The sequence below is a fragment of the Theropithecus gelada genome, chromosome 4, assembly GCF_003255815.1.
Source record: "Theropithecus gelada isolate Dixy chromosome 4, Tgel_1.0, whole genome shotgun sequence".
In the NCBI taxonomy this organism is placed as follows: Eukaryota; Metazoa; Chordata; class Mammalia; order Primates; family Cercopithecidae; genus Theropithecus; species Theropithecus gelada.
The window spans coordinates 143,551,741-143,568,208 of NC_037671.1; the positions used below are offsets into that span (position 1 = coordinate 143,551,741).

A 16,468-nucleotide genomic window follows, 5' to 3' on the forward strand; every position below is an offset into this window, starting at 1 on the left:
CTTACCGCAGCTTTCGTTGTAAAAATAATTGAGAATATCAATCATGACATCATCTAAATGTCTTCTATTTAAAAGTCCTAAATGAGGAATTCCTTTTAGAACTCAAGGCCGGGAAAGCTTTTTCTCCTGAAAATCCTTCCTCTTTTCTGATAAGGGTCATCAGCTAGCCTTTGAGCATCAGCCTAGCTCCAAGATGCACGGAGAAAACACTGAAGTTGAAGCCTGGTTATGTTGGCCTTCAATTACACATCTGTATTCTCCTTTCAATTAGTCCTGATTTTCCACAACTATTAGTAGTTTAAATAAAGAATATACACTTTTAGTGTCTTCTGTGTAGTCACTTGTAAACCTTTTTGATTGAAGCAGTGTATGAATTTTTCACGTGTATATACAGATACATTAAATATAAAATGGTAATAAACTTACAATTTAAAGGAATTTATCTATCTACAATCACATACACAAGCATGTGTGTGGACACATACACATGGCATCAGTTTTTCTGTTAAAGATAACATACCTGTTTCATTCAATTAATCTAATAACCCAGTAGGAATCAGGCATTGTAGCCTGGGCGTGGTGGCTGCATCCAGTCTGAGTTCCATGAGGACAGGGATACATGTGTTTTGTTCAACCTATCCCAAACACATTAAGTAATACCTGTCACCCAATAAATATGTTGAATAACGAATAGCTACTAAGTAAGTGCTATGGATGCACCTAGGAAGGAATGTGTAATTCACTGTGAAGCCATGAAAAAAGCCTTCATGGAGCCCCAAAAACTGAGAGATAAAAAGTGTGAATGTCTTGGAGTCAGGCACAGTGGTATGTGCCTGTAATCCCAGCTACTTGGGAGGCTAAGGCAGGAGGATCACATGAGCCCAGGAGTTCGAGACCAGCCTGTGCAACACAGCCAAGAACCCATCTCTAAAAAATAATAAATAAATAAAAATAAATGCCTTGGTAATACTAAAGATAGAACCCATAAGTTGGTCTGTACATGACACTCCCCAGGCATCCGAGGTAATCTTAGGTTATCGTTCTCTGTGTATTCCAAGCACCTTCTGTTCAGATACTGCTACTTAAACATATGCTGAGGTACCAAATAGCAGAACATTCATACAGAAAATGGCATGGAGAAAAAAGCAAACGCAATGAATCTTAAACAGGAACGATTTCACCTTAACTGGCAAATATAGCAATTTATAATATAACTTAATTATTGTGTTTATTCAGAATCCAATGCAAAGTCACTGAGATAATACCCCATTACTTAGCCCTCTTAAATTGTGGTAAAATACACATAACTTTAAATTGCCATTTCAATCATATTTAAGTATCCAATTCAGTGGCATTAGGTTCATTGATAATGTTGTGCAACACTACCACTGTCCATCTCCAGAACGCCACAAAAATCATTCCAAACAGAAATGCTGTATCCATTAAAAAACTCCCCTGTCCTCCCAACTCTACCCTTGGTAACATCTATTTTTGTTTCCATCTTTATGAATTTGCCTATTCAGGTAAATGGAATCGTACAGCATGTGGTCTTTTGTCTGGCTTATTTTACTTAGCATAACGTTTTCAAGGTTCATTCATGTTGTAAGATATATCAGAATTTTATTTCTTTTTAAGGCTGAATAATGTTCCAACGTATGTTTATACCATATTCTATTTTTCCATTCATCTGCTGATGGCCATTTGGGTTGTTTTCACCTCTAGTCTCTTGTGAATAATGATGCTAGCACGATTAGTGTACAAGTATCTGTGTCCCTGCTTTTGGGTATATACCTAGAAGTAGAATTGCTGGATCATATGGTGATTCTACTTAATTTTTGAAGCACTCCCTGTTTTCTACAGTAGTTTTGCCATTTGACATTCCCACAAGGGCTCCAGTTTCTCCACATCCTTAGCAACATTTGTTATTTTCTGTTTTTGTCTTATTTTTTATGAAAGCCCTCCTAAGAAGCATCTTGTCTAATGGTGATTTTGACTTACATTTTCATCGTAACTAGTGATGCTGAGCATGAGCTCAGCATCTTATGAGCTTATTGGCCATTTGTGTATCTTCTTTGGAGAAATATCTATTCTTTTGCTCAATTTTGAATTTTGTTGTTGAGTTTTAGAAATGGTTTTTTGTTTTTTTTTTTTAAGAGACAGGGTCTCACTGTCACCCAGGCTGGAGTGCAGTGACATGATCATAGCTTGCTGCAGCCTCAGACACCTGGGCTCAAGTTATTCTCCTGCCTCTGCCTCCCTAGTAGTTGAGACAAGTGTGTACCATCACGTCCAGCTACTTACAAAACAAATTTGTAGAGACGGGGTCTTGCCATGTTGCCCAGGCTGGTCTCTAACTCCTGTCCGCAAGCAATACTCTGGCCTCAGCCTCCCAAAGTGTTAGGGTTACAGGTGTGAGCTGCCACACCCAGGCAGGAATTCTTTATGTACCCTGGATATTAATCCCCTATCAGTTATATGCTTGGCAAATATTTTCTCCCACTTTAAGGGTATCTTTTCACTCTGTTGATAGTGTCCTTTGATGCACAGAAATTTTAAATTTTTATGAAGTCCAATTATTTTTGCTTGTTGCCTTGCTTTTGGAATCAGATCTAAAAAATCATTACCAAATCCAATGTCATCCAATGTTTACTTCTAAAAGTTTTATAGTTTTAGCTTTTATGTTCAAGTCTTTGTTCCAGTTTGAATTTTTGTACATAGTGTTATAAGGCGAGAGTCCAACTTCATTCTTTTGCATGTGAATATCATTTTTTCCAGCACCATTTGTTGAAAAGACTGCTTTTTCCCAATTGAATGGTCCTATCACCCTTGTTGAAAGTCATCTGGCCATATGTGAGCGTTCATTTCTGTGCTCTTTAGTCTATTTCAAACAGGTTTTGACTGCTAATAAAAGCAAATCAGAATATTGTTAAAATTAAATATTGCTACCTTCAGAAAATTACAGAGATAATATTCCTGGGATTACCAAAGGTGGTTAATATGTAGTAACCTTCCAAACCAAAATATGGTTTAATCCAGTATCGCAATGATATCATGTGACAATGTTAGACTATTCGTGGTAAAATGAAAGGAAAATGCAGTGGCATATGCCTGTAATCCCAGTACACTGGGAGGCCAAGGAGTATTGCTTGAGCTCAGGAGTTCGAGACCAACCTGGGCAATGTGGCAGAACCTCATTTCTACAAAAATACAAAAATTAGCTGGGTGTGGTGGTGTAAGACTCTAGTTTGAGCTACTCAGGGCCCTGAGGTGGGAGGATTATTTGAGCCCAGGAGGTTAAGGCTGCAAGTGAGCTGTAATCATGCCACTGCACTCCAGCCTGGGTAAGAGTGAAACCCTGCCTCAAAAATTAAAAAAAAAAAAAAAAAAAGGAAAACTTAGGCATCTTATTATTTTCTAAGAATATCTCTATTTCAAATCATGTTGTTGATCTTATTTGTTAGAAAGATAGAATATGTTCTTTGTTTATGAAAATAAATAAGAGACTGCCTATGGATAATTTTTAGCTGAACCCAAAGCAAGACATTGCTCGCAAATGTTTTCATATGCTTTTATCATTAACACAGTTTTGGAATCTGAATACTTAACTAAGAAATCTGATTGTGATATATTTCCGAATATTTAATTTGTATTGCTTTTTGACAAACTTTTGTATATGGTTCCTGTGGACATGAATAAAGCATTTCCAACTATGTTGTATTTAACATTTTTCCTTTCCCATCCTCTAATCCACATTAACACTCTCTACAACATAAGACACAGCAAAACAAACAATTGTGGTTTAGCTCATCAAGATGCCCTCTTTCTGCTTGAGCTGCAGTACACAGTACTGTATATACAAAGAAAATATTCCTTACTATTCACCTCTTAGGACCTATCTCTTCACTCCAGATTTAAAATCGCAGTGTTTGGAGAAAAGCCACGAATTAGAAACTCAATGTTTTATGATGATGAAAAGGTAAATATTTTAAGATACAGCATTAGTGAAATTTAATACCTACATATAATTGGTTATGAAGGAGTAATAGAATAAGAACTAAGCATCTTGACCTATATGTAAAAATCAATTTGACATCTAAGGTAATGCAATTAATAGTACCTGTTCACTGTGCTTTTACTTCTAAAATCCTAGCATAAAAGTAGTTAGGTTGTTATAATGATATTTACATTATCACTTTTCTGCAAAAATTCTGGCTCCTTTTACCTCTCTCCTTTATACTTATCCAACACTATCCTAATCCTGGTTAAGTCCAAATATCCCTCCCTAGAAACTTGCTGCTAGTAGCTGAAGATGGGCAAAACCCACAATCATGCTGATGGATTTCAATATAAATATATAGTCTGTGATCTCAATTATGCCTGACAATCCTTTTACAGTTTTCTAATACATTTGCTCTTCTACTTTTCAAGACAACTATTTTCTCATCTGTAGCAATTTATACCTTTCCTAAGACTTTTAATAAGCTATCTCATATTATCTTCTAGGAAGGTAGGGTGGAAGATAATATTTATTATATAGCCCAGGAGACTGAGTCACAGAGGTTAAGGCATGTGGTGGCAGCACCAGGCTACCCTCAGAGAAAGGAGTTTCCTGTCGCTAGAAGTATAAAAGCTCAGTCAGGGATGTTATGAAGAAGATTCAGGTACTCTATGGGAGGTTGGTCCCCTTCTCCTCCTGTCCTTTTAATTTCCCTCTCTCTCCTCCAGAATGAAAGCGTGATAAAGTCTCCTAAAGACACAAACAAAGCCCATCTTGACCCTTCCCAGTCTGTGACTTTACTTTCTCTTTCCTCTTCCATGTATTACTAAGTTTTTTTCAAAGAGAGGTTTTTACTCACTGTCTCAACTTCCTTGACTTCCATTTCCCTTTTTCCTAGAATCTGGCTTTTCTTGCCACTGTTACTCTGAATCTGCTTTTGCTAAGACCATCTTGTAGTTGTCAAAGCCAATGGACACTTTTCATTTTTTCCCTTTCCTGATACCTATAGCATTTAACATTGTTGGCTGGCTGCTGGGTCTCTCTGAAACTTCCTTCTTCCAGGACACTATGCTCTTTTGGATCTGTAACTCTACTTCTCATTCTCATTCAAACCCTGTCTGTTCCTGACATGTTGGTTTCTCCCAAAGTTCTATCCTCAACCCCCTTCCTTGTTGTTCTCATCCACACCTGTGGCTTTCTCTATCTCATACATGCCATGTTCCAAAACATCTATAGCTCAGTCTTTCTATTCCTGAGCTCCAGATCCTTATGTCTCACTCCCTATTAATTATGCCAATTTAGAAAACTATCAAACTGGCTTTTAAGACAAATTAAAATCAAATTGACTATTTATTCCTTACCCAGTGACTTTTGGCCATAAAACATAGTATTAATTATAGATACTAACTGTACTGCAGTTCTAGATCTCAACTATCAAAACTGAAAAAAAAGACACAACGAACACCTAAAAGTCAACAGTATTTCATATACTTGAAAGTCCACAATTTACACGAGCACTTTCATTCTAGCTTTGTAAATTTAGATAACAATTTAGTTAAAATTACACATTGTAATGGAACAAGGGTTTCTATTTCCCTATCCTGATTTTGTTATTATTACTGAAGTCAAATAATTTGATATGACATGATTATAATGCAGTAAAATTTGTTGACAAGTCTTACCTGGAATTAAAAAATATTTAAAAATTAAAGCAAACTTAGAAAAAAATAAAAAGCATTATTTTTTGTTCTAACAAAATTTATTATGCAGTAATTACAAAGGTTAAAGACTCTTCCATCTCAAATAAAAATAACAGTTATAATTACACACATCATATAGTACCTTATAGAATGATTCCAATAAATATCACAGGAAATACAGTGCATTTTCAAATTGGAGAGACAAAGACTTTCTCATTCACAGTGTTTGACATAGGAAAGCCTATTTACATATCAATCTGTATAAAGTCATGCTCTCAGTAACAGTCCATACAGAGCTGTGTCAACACAATTCTTTCAGAATGTGAAGTACCGGGCAAACCACTCCTGGCGCTGGGGATCTGGAGAAGCCACTGGAGAAGCTTCACTCTGAGCAGGACTGAATTCATAAAAAGAGAGACATGTAACCCAGCATTAAGTCATTTTGCAAAATGAAGGCAAAAGCACATAAAACATCAGCATAGATTACCACAACGGGTTCCCCATGTTGTAAGTCGTGTTTTAAAGATTTGCTACTCCCTCTACACTAGAATCGGTTCTCCACTCCATGAGAGCATAAGAGTGCATCAGCAGCTCAAATGAAGTCAGTTCAGGAGGAGCCACATCACAATAATCAAAAAAACAAAAAACAACTGCAAAAATGTCACCTTCTTTGAATAAACAATTCAGTAAGAATTGTGGGAAATAAGAGAGAATAAAATAATGATCCTCTCTTTCAGCACCTTTTCTCTTTTAGTTGATTTTACAGATGTGTCCTTAAATATAACTAAAGTAACTAGTATTTTTTTTACTATGTGCATTTTCTATTAAATTTTCATTTCATAATTCCCTATGCAAATACTCTAGGAGTACATTAAAAATATAATTTCCCCCCATCATTGATGTTATATCGTTTGTACTTATCTTAATTCTAACTAAAGATTCTTTGGGCTACTTAAGAAAACAAAAGAATCCCTACCGTCTTTGGGGAAAATTACAAGGCACGCAACAATGTGTAATGGAAACTCCAGTAGTCATGTTCCTTGAGCTCATGCACATGCATCTTATTGATACCTGAACATACCCATGCACAAGGGAAAATAAGCAACACAAAATATTTAGCAGGAGACAAATTCAGAGGTGTATTTGACTAATTTTCATTCTTGCTTTTTTTTTTTTGTTAATCATTAACTATGTCATTAATCACTTAGCCTAAAAAAACCTGCCTACTTGTAAGACTATTACTAGTGACACTGCTAAGATTTAGTAAGAATAAGAAAAAAAAGTAAAGCAGCAAAAAATCAGTAATAGTAAGATGAGCATAAAACAACAGTACTTTCTGACTTTATCTAATGGCTAAATTTCTAATGAAATTTGCATTTCATTCAAAATTTGCTAATACATTTAATCAACAACTGCAAGGTAACTTAAAATGGAATGGAAATTTTAAAAATTATTTATTTTTTCTAAATTTAGTTTTTGTATAAGTATATTTAAGTTCCCAGAGTTTGTGTATGTTTTTATTTTGACAATAAGCATATATATGTATTTATAAATAATCCTGGCAAACAAGAGAAAAAATAAACATATATAAAAAATAAAAAGCACTTAGTAAACAAAAAATTATTTTAAAGTTCTACAATAAGGACGAATTGTTAATTTAAAAATTGGTGACAACACTAAAAGTAATCGTGCATAATATTAAAATTCTAACCATATAAATCACATTAACACCTCTTCAAGTACTTAGAAAATTGACTGATGACCGGAAATTAGAAAAAAAATTTTAACACAGTCAAAAGGAAGTTCTCTAGAGAGGTGATAAATATACTTTGAAGAAAATATTTCATAGTAAGTTTTCGTAGGTTGTTCTTAAAGTAGTGATTTCTGCAATGTAAGAAGGTAAATTTCTCAAGTTAAAAAAGAAAAGAAAAAAACATTGGTGAGACGGGTCTCACCTCAAAAATGTCTTGGGCCCTTTAGGTGGCACTGGCTGTGGAAGTGGTTTGCTGCTGCTGAACTCAATATCGTGGACTGGAGAATTAGGAATGGGATCCAGGCGGTTAGGATGTCCATTGCCCACTCCACCAGATTCCAGAGCACTTAGATTGGGAACACTCACAAACCTGTTTGTTGGTGATTTATCATTCTTCTTCTTTTGCTGCATTAAAAATAATACATGTGAGGATAGTCCCTGCATGAGGACAAATGAGAAAATAGGAATGGTAGAAGATAGAAATTTGGCATAGGAAAATTTTGGAAACTTTATGTTAAATTAAGATGTTAATTAACCAGTGTTACCCAAACTGTGGTCTGGGAATCCTTGGAGGTAATTTTTTATCTACATGGAATCCTCAGAGACAGACATGCTACCAGGACAGAAAGACTGGGGAAGAAACATTCAGGAGTCATTCACGAGGAATGGGAGAGAAGGTAAAAAGAGTGCCAAGGGGTAAAGAATACCCTTTTGGGAAGAAAAGGGGAAAAGGGTTGGGGGAGAAAGCAAGTCTTGCAGATAGAAGGTTAAATGGATTTAGGCTAAAATTAGGAGAAGGGGTAAAAGTTAAGCATAATTTTAAGAGAGGTCCATGAAATTTAGCCATCTGTCAAAGGGAGGCAGTTCTTGCCTGGAAAAAAAAAGGAATGAGAAAATGCTTGGCAATGTAGTTTGAAACAAATTGCACATTTCTACTAAAGACCTAAAGCTGACTTAGAGAAATAATCTAGTTTTAAATTCACTGTGACATCTATCTTTCTGAAGAGGGAAAGTTTTATTTTCATAATTAAGTCTAATTTCCATATTAATTGGCAGTATCATTAATTGGCTCATATTTTTTAAAATTTAAAGGTTACAAAACAATAGTAATCAGCTGATTTTTAAATGTGACTTTAAAATTAACAGATAAAAAGACAAATTCCACTGTAGATTATCAAAATCTATCAGCTTGCAATTCACGAACTTTAGTCTCAAAGTATTTTATTCACATCTCTAGAATCAATGATCATCATCTTGCTATGAGAAGTAAAAATTAACGTGTTGTTAGATATTTAGAATATTCTCATCTTTTACTAATTAGATGTATACTAATTAAATTTGTAAGCTTTTTTGGAAAACAACTCGAGTTTGGGAAAAATGCAATTAATATACAAGACGGAACTTTTATTTATATTTATCTTATTGTCTAAACATTTTCTTCTGTCATATTCTGTGACTTGTAGAGTCTCTGACAAAAATCTTATTTTAGCATAACCAGAAAAAGAAAATAATAATAATAGCTTCTTCAGAACTATTTGTGAAAACTGAAGTCACTATTAGGAGTCAAAAGTAGTTTGAAAGTTCTTACAAAGATGTATCTTTTGCATTTTCTTATTCTAGTCACCAGAGGGCATAATTAAACCTACTTAAGGTTTCTATTTTAAGAAATCAAAAGAACACTGGTAAAGTTCTACAGTAATCGTTTTGCAGCTAAAAAATTTAATTCCAATAAAATAAATAAAAGGAGTATTTTTAGTATATCTTTTTCCACAAACCTCATAATCTTTCTTTATAATTAAAATATTATTTAACCCTAAATTATGAATTTAAAAACTAAAACTAATTATAATTATTCATTCACCAATTATTCACTCAGAGCTTTCTATCTGCCAGGCAGTATTTCAGACTCTGAGATACAGCTACATGCCTCTCCAGTCATTCTATTTTAGAAAACATTCAAGTTTAAAGTTTGGAACACTTTAACTTGTAAAGGAAGGATAGATTCCGTGTTCTTAACAGAGAAGTTTTATGAGCTGTGAAAGGAAAGGAAAATTTCTGGGTAAAGGCCTAATAAAAATTAGGCATGACGTGAAACTTAATAAAATCTGAATTTGAAAAACAGCTTTGGAACTATCACTTTTGTTTATTCTGCTATTGATTTCTGCCATAAGATTCATAATTCCTATGAAGCCAATATATATATGTATATATATAATCATTTATTCTTTATTACTTGCTTTATTCATAGAATAATTTGTGGTGGCTTATAGGGAATGTGATGAAATTTTGCAACTGAACAAATATTTACTGAATACCGACTATACCCAAAACATGATTGGAGCCATGGGAAGCTAGGGTACAAAGATTTGTAAGACTTGGTCATGTCTATTTCAAGGCTCTTCTATTTGTCCCAAGAGAGTAACAAGTATCAAAATAAGTCACATTCAATTTTAATTGTTAAGAACAGTCAGAAAGCCGGGCAAAGTGGCATACACCTGTAATCCCATCCACTCGGGAGCTGGAAGCAGGAAGATCGCTTGAGCCCAAGAGTTTGAGACTAGCCTGAGCAACATAGTGAGACACCATCTCCAAAACAAAAACAAAAAAACAAAACAAAACAAAAAGAACAGTCAGAAGGCTGAGAGAAGTAAAGCCGTTCTCTGATGATTGTTAGGCAACAAAATACATATCCAACCCAAGGTCCATTAAGATGTTAGGCCTTAAACCAGCAACAGCTGTTGGGTATCCAGGGCTGGAGTCTCTTTCTGGACCACAAGCAGAAGATTGTGAGCAATAAGAAAATGAGAAGAAATACTCTTAAGAAGAGTCAGAAGGTTAGTTTTCTTTAGAAATATGAAAAAAAGGTAGAACCAAGTTTTATAATATTGGTAAAATATATTTAAAGGAATATGAGTATTATTCAGAGTTTCATTCTGAAAATGAACATACAAATAATTCATAAGTTTTAGGGCTAGATTATTAAATAGAAGAAAACATTTTTTGGGAGCTTTATCTAACTATGCTGCTCCAAATATTTTCACCAAATTTTTAACCAACTTTTAAACCACATTCCTATTCTACAGTGTTTACGGCACATACCTTAGCCAATGGATTAATAACACCAACAGTAGGACTTGAGTTAAACACTTTGTTGAAGTTAGTTTCTCGATTGACTAATTCCAGCTGATAAAACTTATTATCCTCCTATGCAAAAGAATTATAAACATCTTTTAAATATTTTCTATGGAATATTTTAAAAACATAAATGTATAAATGCCATTTCATTTAAAATTTAATATAAAACCTGAATGAAGATTTATGTACTTTGTTTAAAGAGTTCTAGACCTGATTGCTGCTGTCTTAAGGAATGTTGGGGGATAAGTTTTCAACACCTTTTAAACCCTATACCCAAGCACTTGACCCTTTTCCTTCAAGAGTGGACCTAAATGTTTTATTTGGTCCCAACTCTGTTTCACAGGGCTATGCAGTTTGGGCAGATTTAACTCACATTAATGGGGCTCTGGGCATGACTGAATTATTTCCACAGATAAGGATGACAGTATATCATTAATCTTTATTTCTATTTCTTTTTATAGGCGTTTTTCACCATACCCAGCAATTTTTTTTTTTTTTTTTTTTGGTGTGTGTAGAGGTAGGGTCTCAGTACGTCACCCAGGTTAGACTCAAACTCCTAGCCTTAAGCAATCCTCCGGCTTCAGCCTCCCAAAGTGCTGGGATTATAAGCATGAGCCATCATATCTGGCCTCATTATTCTTCAGTACTATAAATAGATTCGATTGTATCTAATCTGAGATATTAATCTATGATAGCAATGGTAATCAAAGAACAGGGAAAAAGTGAAGGCCCATATAGAGATAAAACCTTTACCTTTGGCTTCACCAACACGATATGCTAATTAAGTAAGCAGAATGTGGGAAGGCCATAAGTAAACACAACAGTGTGTGGGAGAATGCAGGGCTGTGCTCTAGCAAAACTAGATTCTAGTGAAATCTAGTAGAATTCTTTATGCCTCTCTTAGTCGCCACTGTCTCGACCTATGTGCCTCACAGTCCATGGAATCAGGCTGTTGTGGAAGGAGTATGGAACAACGCTTGGCTACAATCCTGGCTCTTCCCTGGTGAGCTGTGTTGCTTTGGAAAGTTGCTTTACTGTATTTGCTGTGAGGATAAAATACAATGATAACATCTCCTCAGTAAGAACTGGGAATTAATAGCTATTTATATGGAACACAGTTTCAATACATTTACTATGCTTGCTGATTTCATGTGTGAAATATAATGTGCCATGAGTCTGCTGCTATCAGATGGAGCAATCTATAAGGCCTGTGCTCATGTTCACAATATGTAGAAAATTGGGTGGTTGGTGGATTGAAGCAGCACACGCTCATCTCTCCAAAGCCTGCTCCTGGATTCTACCTGTGATCCCCAATGTACTACCTATTGCTTTCAGCAGGAACCTCTAGTCTCAGACAACAGGCTGCCTCTCTTAAATGCAAACAGAGATGCATTGAGGAAAAAGGACTTCAGAAATACATGTTGCTCTTATGCTCTTTTTGCATGCTACGGTCCAAAGTCGTCTGCTGAAGATATGAACCGTTAAAGAGTATATTCATTGTTAAATCTGTATTTTTTTAGCTGATAAACTTCAGAGTCATTAAGAACCCAGTGTTACTGACTTTCCAAGAGAGAACCTCAGCATTACTGAACTTCCAGGAGAAAGCATGCAACTTTTCTGAGGCTAGACTATGGAACACTTTTTCTATAGAGTAAAAATTCTGGATTAGTGTTTGCTAGGACACATTTTAGGAAATCAATATGCTCAACTTGTTAGTGTACAATACAGGCTAATGCATGAATGTGCTGGCTTTTCTTTGCTAGCCAATCCTAATTCTACATGTGTGACACACATACATACACACACTTCAATGGTATATTAATTGTATACTGGCAGTGACATATTATTAAACATTCAATAGGTATCAAAAAGACTTTCTTTTTAAAAATATGAAAGATATACAATTCCCTTCCCCTAATGCCAAATTTAAATTTTAAAAATTACTTTATATTTATTCATAAACATTTCAATAAACTTTCAATCACAATGCACACGTTCTGTGTTTTCTATTTTCAGTTAGCATTACTTAAAAAGACTGTCCCATATTTTCCCAATCAATATCTATTGATTACTAACATGGTTAGACTAAAACCAAAACATCTTACAATTAGTTTCTTTATGATCTGGTCTCTTTCAGTAAGCATAGCTTTTAATTCTGTAATCATCTGTATATCTTCTGGTTTTGATTCTCTCATTAGATATTTTTCTTCCATTTCTTCTAATCTGAAAACAAGAAAGACTTTAGCTCATTGATATCACTCAGATACATTCTTCTGTAATACCCACATTAAAAAAATTAGTCTAGTTGAACACACACAAAAATCTGAAACAAAACTTCTTTTTTCCTTAAAACTTTTAAGCATAATGACATGACTGCTTCAGGAGCAGTAGTTACATTAAAGGCTTTAAAGGGTGGATGGTACTATGAAAGGCTTTGCAGGTTATTTTCTGGAGAAGTCACTCATTTTAGGTCATTCCAGAGTATTTGGAGAAGAGGTGAGGAGTATTTGGAGATAAACTCTGCAGAAGAAATTATATGTTGAATGATACTAACCTGACAAATACAGGTTTGATACTAGAAAGGCAGGCTTACTATTACAACTGCTTATCACAATATAATACTGTGTGATAACACAAGACTTGGTAACATATAAAAAGGACAAGAAACAAATACAGATGAAAGAAAAAGGACACACATGTATGACAGCAGTTTTTCCTGGTTTATAGAAAATAAGATTTAAAATTCTATATTATCAGCCAGTACATACAAACTGAAAAAAAGGTTCATCAGGTAAGAGAAAAATTATGTGCCCTTCTAAGCCTATTCTGACTGAATGATAAGAGGTGGTAATATGCCTGAATGCCCTGATCACTAAAATAGAGGCCTAAAATAGAGGCCACTTTTTATAAGCAGGTGACATATCCTGCTGAGTCTAAGAATATAGGATGGGGCAGACTGAAGAGAATACAAATGGAAACTGCTGGCTTAGTTTCAGAAAAAGCACTTTCAATTTCAGAAAATGCAAATAATTAGAACAATTTAAAAAATCTTATTGTTTTCAGGATATAAAGGATAGAACTTAAACAGAATTTCAATAACATTATTCAATAGAATTACGGTTAATAAAGATTCTTAGAAAAAATTATTCACTCATGAATACTGAGTAACTTGTAGATGATCTGTCTTCCAGAAGTCAGTTATATACTCCTATTCCCACCCAAAACCCTAGAGAGGTACCTGAATCTCAGCGTATTTGAGTACCGTAAAATCCCTCCACAAGTTCAGCCCAAGCTAAAGATTTGGAGATAATGTATTAGGCTCTCTATCCAGTCCCCTGGCTAAAGTTCTCAATTAGGGTGTTGGGAGGTATGAAGGTGATGAGGAAATGAGGAAGTGACTGTCTCAGGATCAGCTGGGAGTTTGTCAGATCAGTGTGAGGTAAGTTGTACAACAGGGGCATCCAATCTTTTGGTTTCCCTGGGCCACATTTAAAGAATTGTCTTCGGGCACACATAAAATACACTAACGATAGCTGATGAGCTTAAAAAAAAAAAAATCTTACCATGTTTTAAGAAAGTTTACGAATTTGTGTTGGGCCGCATTCAAAGTTGTCCTGGGCCGCATATGGCCTGCGGGCCATGGGTTGCACAACTTTGCTGTACAACGTGTTAAGTTCCACTATCTTTACTTTTGTTCTTTTGTGACAATAAAGACCAAGTGAAAAATAATGTGATTTGTTAACTCACATAAAGTGACCTTGCATTTTTCCCCAATATGGCAGAGTTAATTCTTACGTATTTTATGGCCAAAGATTTTAAGAAAGTCAAGAAATACTAATCTAGTAAAAGAAATAGCAATTTGGGTTTTATGTTGGAGAAACCACAAGATGTCACTGGAGCACTTTCTTTTATCATTAAAAGCAAAGTACAAGATTTATGAACTGCTTCCCGCAGCTGAGCAAGAATACTTGGTATAAATGGTAAGCAACTAAATTTAAAGCCTTATTTAAAACTATTATTTCTATCTTTTTGTTAATTGAAAAGTTAAGGTAAAGTGAATCTAAAGCGATCAGTTAAAATCTCTGAACCACTTTTTTTGCATAATAAAAGTCTACCCCTGAATCCAAATTGCAGTGTTTTTTTCTTAGCTTAAACATCCTTTGCCTACAGAATTACTATCAGTTAATCTTCTCTATAAAATATCTGATACAGTTTAGCTGTATCTCACGCAAATCTCATCTTGAATTTTGTCCTCACAATCCCCATGTGTCATGGGAAAAACCTGGTGGGAGGTAATTGAATCATGGGGGCAGTTATCCCCTGCTGTTCTCATGATAGTGAGTTCTCAAAAGATCTGATGGTTTTATAAGGGAAAATCTTTTCCCCCTTTGCTTGGCCCTTCTCCTTCCTGTCACCATGTGAAGAAGGATGTGTTTACTTCCCCCTCCACCATGACTGTAAGTTTCCTGAGGCCTCTCCAGCCATGCTGAACTGTGAGTCAATTAAACCTCTTTCCTTTATAAATTACCTAGTCTCGGGCATGCCTTTATTAGCAGCGTGAGAACGGACTAATACAACATTTTTACATCACCAAAAATGTTTAATAAGAAAAATATCTGGATATTAAATGGGAAAATATAATTGATTACACATAGAAAAAACATAACCCATGTAAACACAAACAGGAAAGCATTAAAGGAGAGAACAAGTAATATGATATAGATTTAACTTGCAAATATATTTCAATAATTACTAGTCTTTCAAAATTCTTATAGAAAGAAAACTTGGTACTATTCCAATATCCATTTCAAACCAAGACTAGTCAATATTTTTCTTTTCTTCAGTTGCCACAAGCAACCCTCGTAACCAGCACTGCTTCTAAAATTTAGTCCAGGGGTGAACAACTGGTAACATAGTTGGTTTTCTTTTTTTTTTTTAATTATACTTTAAGTTCTGGGATACATGTGCAGAACACACAGGTTTGTTACATAGGTATACATGTGCCATGGTGGTTTGCTGCACCCATCATCTACATTAGGTATCTCACCTAATGCTATCCCTCCCCCTGCCCCCCCTCCCCCGACAGGCCCCGATGTGTGATGTTCCCCTCCCTGTGCCATAGGTTCTCATTGTTCAACTCCCACTTATGAGTGAGAACATGCGGTATTTGGTTTTGTTCCTGGATACACAGTTGTTTTTAAGTTTGTTCTTCTTTAATCTTCCTAATCACAAGAAAAAAAATTGTTTGGGTGTATACATATACATATATATACACACATATATATACACACACATATACCTTGTTTTTTTTTTTTCTGAGATGGAGTTTTGCTCTGCCGCCCAGGCTGGAGTGCAATGGCACAATCTCAGTTCACTGCAACCTCCACCTCCCGGGTCCAAGCGATTCTCCTGCCTCAGTCTCCCGAGTAGCTGGGATTACAAGTGTCTGCCACCACACCCGGCTAATTTTCATATTTTTAGTAGAGAAGAGGTTTTATCATGCTGTCCAGGCTGGTCTCGAACTCCTGATCTCAGATGATCCGCCCGCCTCAGCCCCCCAAAAGTGCTGGGATTACAGGTATGAGCCACTGTGCCCAGCCGGGTCTATGCATCTTAAATGGCCTTCATAACTTATGTTCATTACTCTATTTCACAACACTCAGGCAGGCCTTCAGCGTAAATGCTAGCTAGAATCTAATAACATTGTTTTATTCGCACAAAATTTACATTTATATAATTATAGCTTAGCTTCTATTTAGAATACAGGATAACATTTTCAGTAGTGATAAATGTTCTACTGTAGTGATACCAAGTTTTCCTGTTAAATATTTAAGTTAAAATAAGTCAATTAAAAATATTAAGAAAATAATATATGTAGCCAGA

The 16,468-nt window shown here is 35.1% G+C and overlaps 1 protein-coding gene across 3 annotated transcripts in view; it reads right to left on the reverse strand.

Moving 5' to 3' along the window:
• Positions 1 to 5,744: 5,744 nt before the first annotated feature.
• The window catches only part of FAM184A (family with sequence similarity 184 member A), a 207,036-nt gene continuing 196,312 nt past the window's right edge, over positions 5,745 to 16,468 (reverse strand). For 2 of the 3 annotated variants that reach the window (XM_025382574.1, XM_025382573.1), the window contains 4 exons: positions 12,691 to 12,808; positions 10,550 to 10,654; positions 7,653 to 7,855; positions 5,745 to 6,094 (listed from right to left, as the gene is read on the reverse strand). In XM_025382574.1, the coding sequence (XP_025238359.1) occupies positions 6,013 to 6,094; positions 7,653 to 7,855; positions 10,550 to 10,654; positions 12,691 to 12,808 (508 nt within the window). In that variant the 3' untranslated portion in view covers positions 5,745 to 6,012. The remainder of the gene's footprint in view (positions 6,095 to 7,652; positions 7,856 to 10,549; positions 10,655 to 12,690; positions 12,809 to 16,468) is intronic. The other variant, XM_025382575.1, reaches the window with a different exon arrangement.